This window comes from Ciona robusta, chromosome 9 (assembly GCF_009617815.1).
Source record: "Ciona robusta chromosome 9, ASM961781v2".
NCBI classification, from domain to species: Eukaryota; Metazoa; Chordata; class Ascidiacea; order Phlebobranchia; family Cionidae; genus Ciona; species Ciona robusta.
In genome coordinates this window covers 428,304-442,675 of record NC_143243.1, presented here as the reverse complement: position 1 = coordinate 442,675, position 14,372 = coordinate 428,304, and the positions used below count along the sequence as shown (strand labels likewise).

Below are 14,372 nucleotides of genomic sequence, written 5' to 3'. Positions count from 1 at the left end.
ATCTCTATACCGAAGTCGTTCGACCAGCTGTATACGGGGTCAAAGGTGAGATTGTCAACAGCCGTTCTTCACCAAAAACTTTCACGATATGTTAACAATGTTTTCGATTTGATTTAATAAAAGCAACGTTGTAAGAGACGAATTCACAGAACAGGAACAGTTGGATAGTAATGTTTATAACAGAAATCAGTTTTATTGATTGTGAATTCTAGTTTAACGGTGAATTTTGTTCGTCGTTTTTTAACCAATTTTATACAAACGTTAAGATTAGCATTACAGTTTAAGCTTAAAGGAACATACATAAGCTTTGTGTTAATTTTATTCGTACCTTATGCGTGTGTGTGTGTGAAACAGAACACCTGTTATAACAGTAGTTGCCCTGTCACCCACTATGCAAGGTTAAACAAGTTTCATCCGTTCATATTTAGATCAGTTGTTGTTAAACATAGGGACATCAGAGTAAGCTGAAGCCAACATTTATTATAACGTGGTGGTTCAAAAACAATGGAAATATGATTCCAAACAACTTATCATGAATGCTTGCCACAAGTTGCTAGAGTAAGTTGCTTTTCTCTTTAGCTCTGTTACAATTACAATTATATATATTACCAAAGGTGTTACATTCCTGTTGCTTACTTTTTAAAAGCAAGAGTGTTCTTTTAGCAGACAAAATAACTAATAAGCTATTTATTAAACCTTAATATCACCCAGTCTGCAAAGTATGGCAGTTCCTGACGAGATCTCGCGCGTGCAAGACGGTTATTTTTCGCGTTCGCGCGTGCTATCATTAAAAATCTGCGTACAAAGCATGTACATTTTCAAGCCACGTTAGGAAATCTTACTTAATTTAATACGTATTTTTTTCTTTGTTTAATTAATTGGCGTGCGTAGGACAAATTGTGGCGTGCATAACCGAAAGTCTGTAAAAAAATCGCGCGTGCACCTGCCATACTCTGCAGTCTAGAATATCACATAATGTTGTGCACCAGTGTTTGAATTCAAAAGCAAGCACGAAGTGTATGAAACAGAACACCAGTGTTATAACGACTGTTGTTGCCATGCGAGGATAAATAAGTTACCTTCATTCAATCTACAATAAATATTGTTCTAACCCATTTCCCCTAACCTAAATCCCCCCCATCAGGCAAGCAGAAGTGTTAAAGAAAGGCATCAATGGTTGGAATGGAGTGTCTGATGACGGTTCCTCAACAGGGGAAGTTGTTACGAACCGAACTAACTTACAAGATGTTTATCGGAAGCTTTTGATTACAAACCTCGAGTTTGCTCTCGATAAGAAAACGGAACAAGATTTGTAAGTTTAGATATTGTCATTCTAATTTATATGGATACGGTTCTTGTTCAAGGACCTGGGATTCATGCCAGATTTGTCCCATTTTCCTACAACCCAGACTGCTAATGTATGCCAATGCTATGACCAGTGTGATTCATTCACAGCATACTCTTGCCAATAATGCCGTAGAAAATCTTTTCATATGAATCATATGATATGAGTATACTATAGCCCTTGATTTATGAATATGACTGTTGTTTTTGTTTAAGATTGCAAAAAAGTGGTCTACTTGCTAAGTAATCGCAGATGAACTTAAACAATTGTTTAACTGTTTTTTTACAGATGGAACTTTGTTTTTAAGAATCACATTACAGCATTACAACAAAAGTTAAAAGATAAATCAGTAAGTAGAATGTGTCTGGTGTATACGAAGACACTCATGTTATAACTCGACAGTGAGCATGAGGTGTATGAATACACCATGTGTGTCTGGTGTATACGAAGACACTCATGTTATAACTTGACAGTGAGCATGAGGTGTATGAATACACCATGTGTGTCTGGTGTATAAGATGACACTCATGTTATAACTCAACAGTGAGCATGAGGTGTATGAATACACCATGTGTGTCTGGTGTATAAGAAGGCACCCATGTTACAACTCGACAGTGAGCATGAGGTGTATGAATACACCATGTGTGTCTGGTGTATAAGAAGACACCCATGTTACAACTCGACAGTGAGCATGAGGTGTATGAATACACCATGTGTGTCTGGTGTCTAAAAAGACACCCATGTTACAACTCGACAGTGAGCATGAGATGTATGAATACACCATGTGTGTCTGATGTATAAGAAGACACCCATGTTATAACTCGACAGTGAGCATGAGTTGTATGAATACACCATGCATGTCTGGTGTATAAGAAAACACCCATGTTATAACTTGACAGTGAGCATGAGGTGTATGAATACACCATGTGTGTCTGGTGTATGAGAAGACACCCATGTTATAACTTTACAGTGAGCATGAGGTGTATGAATACACCATGTGTGTCTGATGTATAAGAAGACACCCATGTTATAATTCTAAGTTAACTGTAAGCGGATGCACCCCATATAAACCATCCCCCCCACGCAGAATGCTCATCGTACAGAAGCACAAAGTCAGCTTTCCTCATTCCTTGATTCAGCAAGTGGTTTCTACCACCAACTCCTGCATGACTTATGTTGTGCATTCCATGTTAATATCCCATGCAGAGTCAGATCATCAAAATTACTTTTATTAAAAGGTAAGTTAGTTGTGGTTTAACTGAGTGTATTGTGTAACTATTGTAGACATGTTTGGATTAGGTTGCTGTAGTACTCGAATCAAATGCCAACCACACTTTTGTATTGTTGAAACATCAAATATGTTAGCTGGTTTGCAGGGTTTTAGTTGATAAGTGAAAACAACATTTGATGCAACAGCCATACTTCCAACTATTGCTCTTTTCCAGATATTTTGTTTAAAGAGAATGTAATCCACATCAAAAGAACAGTTAAACACGCAAAGATTTTTTGTTCATTGCGTGTTTAACTGTTCATTTGATGTGGATTACATTCTCTTTGTTGTTTAAATAACATCATCTTCGCTATCGTTTTAATAAACATTATGTCATTATGTTAAACCCCCACAAAAGTCCCCCATTGACCCTCTTACCCACCAGACACTTCATTAAAACACGGCTCAATCACCCACCAACCTGAGCGGCCATCTTGTCAATATATGTGCCAGCATTGTCTTGTACATCTGGGGGATATCGCGAGGTATAGAAACCAAAGTGGACAGGTATGCATTATGTTTTATATGATTCAAGTTGAATAAATCCGGTGAATCTGACCCTAATCTTGTGCTCATAGAGTTAACAGTTATTGTGTAACAGTAAGGATCTGGTGCTATGAAAGTGTAGCAGACGAAACTAAATCCAAATTTATATCTAATATATAAACTTATACAATATAAGAGATATATATTTCGACTAAATGGCATCGGCGGTCTCTTTTAAATAAAATCTTTAGAATAAAAGATAATTTATTTTTGTCCTTTACATTTTCATAGCACCAGATCCTAACTCAATGAATCAAGTATTATGAATAATAGGACCTATATAACTTACATATCTGACCCATTTTGAATAGTAACTATGATGAATTTATGAATCTGACCCTGATCTATTGCTTATGATGTTGACGATTCACTTTATTTTTTCATTGAAACTAATGTTTTCTGTCCAACCGCCATGAACCTTGTATTTCTAACAAACCAACCTATTACACCCCCACTGCCTGCTCATGCACCAGTCATGTTTAAAAACCTTATACCCTCCAACAGGCGGAATCATATTACCGACATGCAGCACAACTTGTCCCAAGCAATGGCCAACCGTACAACCAACTGGCTATTCTTGCATCTGCCAGTGGGGACGTGTTAAGCACTGCTTTCTATTACTGTCGAAGCTTGGCTGTGAAATGTCCGTTCCCGGGGTCGGGTACGAACCTTAGAAGGCAACTCAGCAAAATATTGGGAGGGTGGGTTGTTTTATTTACATTGGTAATGTAATCTGTTGGTACTGCGGTACAATGGATAATACGCCTGACGAAAACCTTAAGGTTGTAGGTTTAAGGCTTGATGCTGCTAGGAGGTTGGGTGTTTATGTTGTAAATATAATTAGTTGATGCTGTGTGTTAGTTTTTAAACATACTTTTGTTTTATTTGTATTATTATGCTATTTGTTTGTAGCTATTAATTTACAATTTACATTGTAGTTGTTGTTGCCATGGTAAAGTGCTCAACAAGACTGCTTCTTGTAATAAATTCCGCGAATCTGACCCTGATCTGATGTACATGTAGTTGAACGATTCTAGTATAGTAAAATACAGTAATGATCTGGTGCTTCGAAAACGTAACCAACAAAAAATAGAATCTATTTGAATAAGAGACTGACGATGCCATTTAGGCGAAATATATTTCTCTTTTACTACTAGTGGTTGGACTTGATTTTTGTTGGTTACGTTTTCGTAGCACCAGATCAAGACTGCTTCTAGAACAGAGGTTATTGGTTCAAAGCTCCACACTGCTACCATTGTTACCATATATGTCCTTGGGCAAGATACTTAATGATAATTGCTCCAACCCAGTGGTCACTGATGTGTTTAGTTATCTAACAAAGAAATAGTAAAAAGGGGAATCTTAAATCTGTGCCTGTACTGTAGGTTTGAATAAGTGGTTTGTAATACATAACATTATTTGAATTTACAATATGATTATATTGCATTACCAGTGATGAGCCACGTCACGCCAAGATCTCCACAAGTGAATTGATTAAGTTTCTTCTCAAGTTCCACGCTTGTATATATCTACATAAAAGTAAGTTTGATTGACAGTTGTATACATAGGCGCCACACCTGGGGTGGCAGGGAGGGCAGGCCAAACCCTTGAATTTCCTACATTGCATTATTCAGTAAACCTTACAACCAATAAGTTAGATTTGTTTCACAGGATTGTGTGTCTAACTATCCCTGCCCCCCCCCCGTGTTTATAAAGTTTGGCTTCTTTGGGTTTATGATCGTATATTTTTTTTGTACCAAGAACATAATACGATATTGCACTTATCTTCTAATGTAAAAAAATTAAGAAATTTTCACCGAACATCAGATGAAACTTTGGTTGTATCTTTAGGTCATGCTGAACATCATCTTTGTTTAGAGTTTAGAATTTTTCGTTGGCATTTCCCCTTTAAAATATCCCGTTATAAACCAGATGAAACATTGTTTGTAATAAATATTCCATTGTTATACCAGACCAGTGGTTTCATGAGTAAACATGTCCTATTTTTATACTTGGTCGTTTGAATGAGTCAGCCAAAGTAAATATGTTGGTCATGTTTTATATTTAGATTGTTTTCTTAATTTAATGAATAAGTAAACCTCAGAGACAGGAACTATACTTTGTGAGTTTGGAAACACATCAGTTTTTTCTCAACAATTTAAAAAACAATAAAATGTGCGTTTGAAATCATTGTGTCCGTTTTAAAATTTTTTTTCCTTTCAACAAAGGTAAAAAAACGCTTTTTCTTTATTTTTTTTCGAAACATAGTTTTGCTCAGCCTTTAAAACATGGCTTAAAATGTTTCTTACATTAAGAAAAAAGCAATTCTTAAAAAAAACATTTTTCTCTTTTTTATCTTTATTTTTTCTTCTAGACGAGAGCGAGCTATCGGTCATGGTTGATCGATTATCGGGTTACCTTCACGCTCATCTAAGAGCAGGGTCGTTGTCACGACAGCAGATAAGTCACATGATCTTCTTGAACTTGTTCTCATTACATCATCTTTCACCTGATGGAGTGGATGGTTCGTTCGTTCGTTAATTAATTAAAAATAATTGTAGACAAAAATTTTTTATTTTATTTTGGTGCTGGAGTTGTTTTTTTTTCTACGAAATTTTCTAAAATAAATTTGTTACCATAATATTTTTCATTAATTAAAAAGCAACTTTTTGCTCCAATTGTAAACGAAAAAAATTTTTTTTTTATTAATTACTTTAATTATCATTAGGCATTAATAAATTAAATAGCCAGTGATTATGTTTAAAACCTTGGTTAAAATAAATGGGTTTTTCAGATCAAATTTTTGAATCCAGTGTTTCTCAATAATTTAAAATAATTTAAAACTTATTTGGAAGCACCAGACACTACATTTGTCAAATCTTAAATAAATTAATATTTTAATAAAATTAATGTTTTTATAAAAATGACAAAATTATCTTTTCAGCAAGTGGCAACCCTGTAGTGTCCCCTGGTGGTGAGAATGATAACGTTGATGAAATGAAACCGAACATTCGATGGAACGCCATGCTTATGCTTGCAAGTACGTTGGGTTAAAGTTGGGTAACTAAACACTGCAACTATTGTGGGCAGTTGTGTCTTTCGGCAAGACACTTAACGGCAATTGCTCCAACCCAGTGGTCACTAATTGGTTTTCTAAATTATCAGCAATACATAAATAATCACCCACAAAGTTACATACGTAGCGGGCACGAGGTGCATGAAACAGAACACCCGTGTTATAACGACTGTCTTGCCCCGTCATGTGAGAATAAATAAGTTACGTTCATTACAACTCCTTAATCCCCCAGTGCAAATGTTACACGGCTTATTATCGTGCATCCCCGTGCACACGGACGACCCCGGCGACTTTGAGCACCCCGGCCTCCCTGCTGTAAAGTTAACACTTGATTGGTTGGTTTCGAACGCATCCGTGTTTCAACAACAAGAAGTTTCGAACAAATCAAGGTAAGAATATTAACTGGAGGATATAGAAATATTTTTATTTACTTGGGAAATTAAGAAACAATTATATGCTTCTATGTACTTCCCGTTCAATGTTTGCTCTCGGCTTTATATTCTTACAATAATACAGAGCATTGTCATAGCGTCGTGAAGCATTTACCTATATCACATATTTTTTTATGGTTAAAAAGTTCTGGAATAAACATTTTGAAATTCAAACTTTTTGTTGCAAAATATTTATCAAGTTCTGATATCAGATGTCATAATGCCTACTATTTCTCCAGAGTTTGGCACCAACTTGCGAAGATCCTCAACGCACTGGGAAGTCAGGATAAAGCTAATGATATGGAAGGTGGGTTATAGGTGGAACAGAAATTCGCGGTGGCGTTTGGCAAATACCATGGGTTTGCCATGAGATATAAATAACCAGCTTATTGCACCAAACCTGCTTGTTAATAAATAGGATGTTAGCGTGGTCGCCTTCTTGCACTACAGGTTCATATATGCCTAACTTGTTCTGCTTTGTAATAAATTTTGCGAATCTGGCGACGATTCCTGTGTAAAGAAATAGAGTAAGGTTCTGGTGCTTATCGAACTCGACTTCCTCTGCTTTACATTGAAGTTGTTTCCACTACAGGTCGTCCCTTACCTGAAGACTACGAAGTACGAGGTTTCATCGGTTTAAAACAAGCGTTGAATAAACTTGACTTCCAGGCTGGACTCGACTCCAATATGAATGAAGACATGCAACACCCATGCAGATGTTACAGGTTGGATTGCTTGGTTTATTCTGTTGTACCAGCTATGCTGTGTGTACATGAAGATCTATCTTTTGATATTGGTTCTCCAATATTGAGTTCTATTCCATACGCCCCCTACACATATTAGTCTTTTATAGCGTTATATATTGATTGGTTATAAACTGAGATGGCTGCGAACCAGTCTATATTCTTGATATTGATGGGTTAAAGGGTTAACATACCTACAACCCATGTATTGTAGCATAACCCCATATAACCCCCAACCCCACACACAGGTTATACAAGCTTGGGCTCTCGGTCGCCGAACTTGGGGGAGGTTTGTTGGTTTGCAGCGAGGAGGAAGGGGGGACCGTGTTCGAGAGTTTGGTCCCTATTACCCCGGGTTTAGGGGTAAATGGGGAAGTCCCAGAGGAAGTGGAGGGTGAGCTAGAGGTGGGTGATATCGGGTTTCCCCTAGTTCTTGAATGTTGCATATTATAAACCCTTGAATTGGTGAAAATTGGTTTTGTTTTTTTTTAATTTGAAAACTGAGTAAAAATATATATATATTCCAACCTTTTTTGTTCGATTTAACACAGTATTTCATTCCAGGACCTTGAACCAACTACCAGCCCCGGGGTTCGAACCACCGACCCCCAGGTTAGAAGAGTTGTGGGTAAAGGTAGGGGAACTGGGTTGGAGGACCACCCAGGTGGGATGCGTAAGAAGAACCGAGCCCCACGTATGCAACATGTAGCCGTGCAGATTAAACCAGATCCAAAGTTAAAGGTAATGGTTCATAATGTGGTTTATGGAAAGTAGGAATTTTGAAGATTTATTCAAATAGAATCTTAAGTATGCTTATAGATATTTTCTTTTTAATAAGAGACTGGTGATACCATTAAAGCAAAATATATGTTTCATATTATGCAATTTTTATTAAACAATTACTGTATTTCTTTACAAACACACAATTACTGTATTTTACTGTATTTTTTTACACAATAACTGTTTAACTTTATGAGCACCAAATTCTTTACTTAAATTTTTCCCATTGATCATCCAGGCAATACAGGAGGAGGACACATATGGGTGCGAGGGGATCAACGAGGATGGCGAGGTCGACTCAGGGAGCATGGGATCATCCCAAGAATCCCCCGACCCCCATCCACGTACGGGACATCGAGTAACCTTCGCTACCCCACAAATGTCACCCCCACAATACCCCCCCGAGAGTCCGTCACCCACTTACCCAGAACAAGTGGGTGTTCTCATCCCAGGGGTTTTCCCCGATAACCCCATGCAAGCTTACCCACATAACATGGTGGTTCCCCAACAAATGGGGCAAATGTATCGGCACCAAGTAGCCCCGGGAAACCCCCTTCTACAAAACCAGTACCCTCGCCACCCCATGAACCCCTCCTATGTTTACCATCACCCCAGGAACATGTTACCCCGACAAAACCCCCCATTTCAGCACGTTCACCCCCAACGACCCCCTAACCCACAAAACCCCCCACCCCACCCTGCAGACTTACCCAAACCCCTATTCTACCCCCCACTCTCCAACACCGACAACTTCCGGACCAACAACCCACTAGGTGTCTCACCCTCAGAGTACGTTGACCCCATGCCCTCCGTTGAGCAGTCGTTACCCCGCCCGACCGACATTGGGTTGTTCCTTCGAGGGCCCCCTAACCCCCAAAACCCCACCTCACCAAATATGGAGATGAAGCGAATGATGGGGGCCCAGTTAGCCCCGAGGTTCCATAATGACATCACAATGGCGGTTATGCAGAAACAAATGCAAGACCTCGTTGCACGAAACACGGAAATGAAGTCAGCGAAGCTCGCGAAGATGAACCAACCATCGAGACAAGACTTTGCTGCGATGTCTCAACAACAATTGTTTAATATGCAACAGGTAATGTTGGGTGTGGGGTTATTTGGTTCAATGTAAGATTATATGTTATATTTTATAATATTAGGGATGATATAAAACAAAGTGTGTTTTGTATTATTTTAACTATTAAGTTTTAGGCATAAATATATTAAGTTTCATTTCCAAGCCATGTTGGAGTCCTATTTTGATCAGATTCGGTAGTTTAGTTTATTGACAAATGTAGGGCAAATTATAGCTTGCTTAGTTAATATTTTGTAATCAATATTGCGTACCGGCATAAGTTGCCAACTTGCCATATTCCCCCAACTAAACCTTAACCCAGTGGCGGATCTAGAGGGGGGTGTTTGGTGTTTGAACACCTCCTCAGAAATTGTATACATATTTTCGTTTTGTAGCTTTAAACGTAAAACGGCGCGCGTATGGTACCTGCAATAATCTGCCATATTCCCCCAACTAACCTTAACCACTAACATAATTCCAGGGTTTGGCCGGAAGTCCTTACGACCGTGATTATGACCTCATAAGCGACCCGTCTCGTGGATTGTTTAAGTTCATGACCTCGGCAAACCTGCCAGGTGGTGGCAGCAACGAGACGTCATCCACGTCATCTCCAACACCAGGTGGGGGTGGAGGGCAACAAGTATCGACGACAACATGCTCGCCACAAGCTGGCAGTATCAACAATTATAAAGGTGGGTGTTTTAAGTACGAAAAAAAATTATAACATGGGTGTTATGTTTCATACACGTCGTGCCCGCTTACAAGTTACCATGTATGTAACTTTATGAGTGATTGTTTTTTTGTATGGCTGACAATTTAGACAACCCATTAGTGACCACTGGGTTGGAGCAGTTGCTGTTAGGTGTTTTGTCCAATGATACATATGTCCACAATGGTAGCATTGTAAACGACAATTAATATATGAATATTATTTTTTCTCATACACCTCGCACCAAATTACCCCACTAACCCAATTTACCCCCAGGTACCGGGGCAATGCTGGCTAAGAACCCGGGAATGGAAATCCCTCGTCGACCGAATGCTTTGCCCACGCAGGCGCGTAATTTTGCACCAAATACACCAAAGGTAAGGTTTATGTGGTAGTAGTTTACCGCTACCTCGTCTCAATAACATTCCGGCGCTTTTATTCCTGCTGCCCGCGCCAAGTAATTAACGCTTTTGTTGTGTCGTGTTGTACGCACAGTCACCAGTTAGTTTAGTTGGTACTGCAGTATACTTAGGTTGTACAGCGTTTACTTTAGGTTTATTATGATGTATTATATTGTTATTATATGTTTGAAGATATCCATCGTTTTAGTTTGTTAAACTGGTTTATCACAGTTTGCTATACAAACACACACATGTGAAAAGTGGTGCAACCAATTCAAAGTTATTTTGTTTATACTTTGTAAAACTAGCTTAATTTTCAAAAAAAAATCGATAACCCCTCCTACAATGTTCTTTTTATGATTTCTATTTTACTAAATTCCTCCCCAGCAACTAACCCCCACAGGGTTGGGTCACTTCACGGTAGTCGACCCCCAGCCCCAACACGGAGATATTTACCCCAGGGACAGGATGGGTTCCATGTTTGGGATTTCCCCCAGTTCTAACCCACACCTGGTAAGGGTTTAAATTTTTAAGTCATTTCGTCAAAGTTTTGTTTGGACTTTGTGGCTGAGTGGTTTGGTATCTTAACTGAAGTATATTGGGTTCATGCTCACTGGTACCATTTATGGTGCATGTATCCTTAAACAAGACACGTAAGTTTCCACCAATAAATTATTGCACCCTGGGCGTTGTGTAATGGCCAACTTAATAGACAGATAATATTAAGAAAAGAAGTAAATTATCAAATCTTGAATATCTTTGTTCGAGCAACATTCTTTATGAAATTATAATAATAATAGCAACGTTGTTTCAAACATTATACTAACAATACCCATTACTTTAGAACGAAGAGATGAGATTTGGTCGAACGTCTGCCGACCAATCACCAACCTCCGATCATTACGCTCAGTTTGATCGAATGAAGGTAAATTTCCTTTATGTTTGTTTGTTTTTAAATTTACCTTTTTTTCTTTTTATCCTCATTTCACGCTCAGATCACCACCCTATGTTTATCAAATAAATATTCGCAGCATGCATCTCCTGTGTTTGTTTGTATTGTTTGAAATACCCTGCTGTGTGACTGTACAACATGTATACTGGTAATACTACCTGGGGGTGACCAGTTTTGGCCAATTTTATCTTAATTTTCATAAATTCCACCGTTTTGTAAAACGCCAATATCACCAACTTATACAATACATTCAAACCAAACAATTCCTCCCCAGAATTTATTCACCGACCTCCCGACCCCTAGTGACCTTTCGACCCTCACCCCTAACACAATCGATCCATTGTTACATCAACAATCAAACAAAGACATCCTCCCCGACAAGGAAGGGGGGGATTCTTACAAACTTTTCCCCGACACAAATAACTCCTTGTTTTCCTCGCAGAGAAACAGAGGTAATGTATGTGTGTGATTGACACAACGCATAACACGGGTTTTATTTATTTCTTTGAACACAATAACGAAAACCTGGTTAATTAATACAACAACAAAGATTATGTTATTGATTTACTTGAAGGGATGTTTTAGCAGTTTTTGGATCTGTTATTTTACAAAATATGTTAATTTGCCATATACGGTGACTTCATTAAGCTTTTTGTGAACTTGGTCATTTAGAATCTTAAATACAAACAATTGTCAGAAGATCTTCTTCTCACTTATTACACATCTGGCAATAACAACATATACACATATTAGTAATATCTTAATATGGTAGACTAACCCCTCTTACCCCATGCTCGCAGGCGATCTTCGATTATCGGGGCCCGGCACCATTGGATCGGAGAGGGCCGCCGCACAAATGAACTCGTATTCACCCTGGTCCAACCCCACAGCCCCACCTGTGGAGGGGAAGCCCCAGGAAAGGGTGAGGGGGCAAACACAGGAAGGACCATATATGGTAAGGGGGTTTGTTTCCAGGGTTAATTTTTCAATGAAATTCTGTAAAGTTTGGGTAAAACTGAAATTGACATAATATCTTTAAAGTTGTTTAACCTTTAAACAGCAAATCTTGTGTAAAGTTTTTTTTTCATAAAACTATAAACTGGTACAAATATGGTATTACTGAAACTATAGGTTTTTGTTAGATACATCATACTTAAATAAAATTGACAAAGAAAACTTATACAAAAAGATGATAAAAGTATTTAAAACACAAATCTTTGATGATTAGATCATTTATTGAAAAATGAAAACATATTTTTATCTTTTGTTTTCTGTTTTCTTTGAGTTTAAACTAACATAAACATCTCATTACATCGCAGTCCCACTCGTTCTGGTCAACACCGATGGTTCCATCCGGTCCTTCTGCACTCGAGCTTCTCATTCAACGACAGAACCATGTTACTCGCGATAAGTCCCCGCCCTGAGCTTTGTCTCTGCTGACACCAAGTGTTGTAGAAGTCACCATGGTTACGAGAGGTTGATGGGGCAAGGTGTAAATAACATCAATACTGGGTTGCCTTGTTTATAAACCAACACCCAGTATTCTAAGACTCTTCGATGGAAGCCACAAACGCTTCGTACCTGCTTGCACTAAGTCGGACATTTTGTTTGTTATACTCCCATCTAGTGGCTCGTATTCCGTCCATGGTACGTGTGGCGCCCTCCACTGGAGTTTTTGCGCAGGTGTGTTTCAAAGAACGTGTTATTTATTACAACTTGCAAGAATTCTCTTTTTTTTTTCAATATGTCATTTTTTAAGGAGTGTGTTTTGATCCGAAATTATTTTATTCGTTTTTATTTAATTTAATTGGCAAAAATTAATTACTCTTCGAAATTGTTATTTTTTCCGATGGAATTTTTTGGCGTGTTACAAAACTTAGTCTAGCTTTGTAGTTGTAAAACTTATATATGATCTTTGTGTTCAATTATCAGGTCTGGTGAATTTGGATTTCTTCTTTTCCAAGCTTGCGATAAAAGTAAACTCATAAACTTGTGGTTATTTATTCTGTAAGAAATAAGATAGAACCTCATACTCACTGTCGAGTTAAAACATGGCTGTCATCTTATACACCAGACACACATGGTGTATTCATACACCTCATGCTCACTGTTGAGTTATAACATGGGTGTCTTCTTATACACCAGAAACACACAGTGTATTCATACACCTCATGCTCACTGTCGAGTTATAACATGGGTGTTTTCTTATACACCAGACATGCATGGTGTATTCATACAACTCATGCTCACTGTCGAGTTATAACATGGGTGTCATCTTATACACCAGACACACATGGTGTATTCATACACCTCATGCTCACTGTCAAGTTATAACATGGGTGTCTTCTTATACACCAGACACACTTGGTGTATTCATACACCTCATGCTCACTGTCGAGTTATAACATGGGTGTCTTCTTATACACCAGACACACATGGTGTATTCATACATCTCATGCTCACTGTCGAGTTATAACATGGGTGTCTTCTTATACACCAGACACACTTGGTGTATTCATATACCTCATGCTCACTGTCGAGTTATAACATGGGTGTCTTCTTATACACCAGACACACATGGTGTATTCATACACCTCATGCTTACTGTCAAGTTATAACATGGGTGTCATCTTATACACCAGCCACACATGATGTATTCATTAATTCATACACCTCATGCTCACTATTGAGCTAAGATGCTTTCATGTTTATCCTAGGGTTTGGAACCAAGGTTTAATACACGGGTGTTTTATACCATAAACAACATGCCAGTCTCTGTACGATGTAGAAATGGCCACCGCCAGGATGGTCGGTGGTTTATTATTACAAACGGCAACAGTTGATGAAGTAGCCTACTTGTTCTACGAAACTCATTGGAAAAGAAAAAGGACAAAAGAGAGAGCGAGGAAAGAAGGAAATTCTTTGTTCTTTTGCAACGATCTCGCATGTTTTGTGTGTTTGTGTATTGTGTTCGAGGTTGTATTAAAGCGAATATAGCTGTTTAAATGAATGTATCTTGCTTTATCCTCGCATGACGGGGCAAC

General features: G+C 38.3%; 1 protein-coding gene across 1 annotated transcript; it reads left to right on the top strand.

Annotated features, from left to right (window-relative positions):
* The first annotated feature begins 406 nt into the window (after positions 1-406).
* LOC149730523 (uncharacterized) lies at positions 407-13,317 on the top strand. The gene is made up of 22 exons (XM_089884397.1): positions 407-558; positions 1,145-1,312; positions 1,634-1,694; positions 2,433-2,583; positions 3,001-3,122; positions 3,666-3,862; positions 4,615-4,700; positions 5,536-5,685; positions 6,106-6,201; positions 6,470-6,626; positions 6,908-6,975; positions 7,261-7,393; positions 7,660-7,816; positions 7,976-8,152; positions 8,430-9,287; positions 9,748-9,958; positions 10,252-10,352; positions 10,764-10,889; positions 11,221-11,301; positions 11,603-11,780; positions 12,129-12,283; positions 12,648-13,317. The coding sequence occupies exons 1-22, from the start codon at positions 533-535 to the stop codon at positions 12,750-12,752; spliced, it is 3,564 nt and encodes a 1,187-aa protein (XP_089740523.1). The 5' UTR covers positions 407-532; the 3' UTR covers positions 12,753-13,317.
* The last annotated feature ends 1,055 nt before the right edge of the window (positions 13,318-14,372 follow it).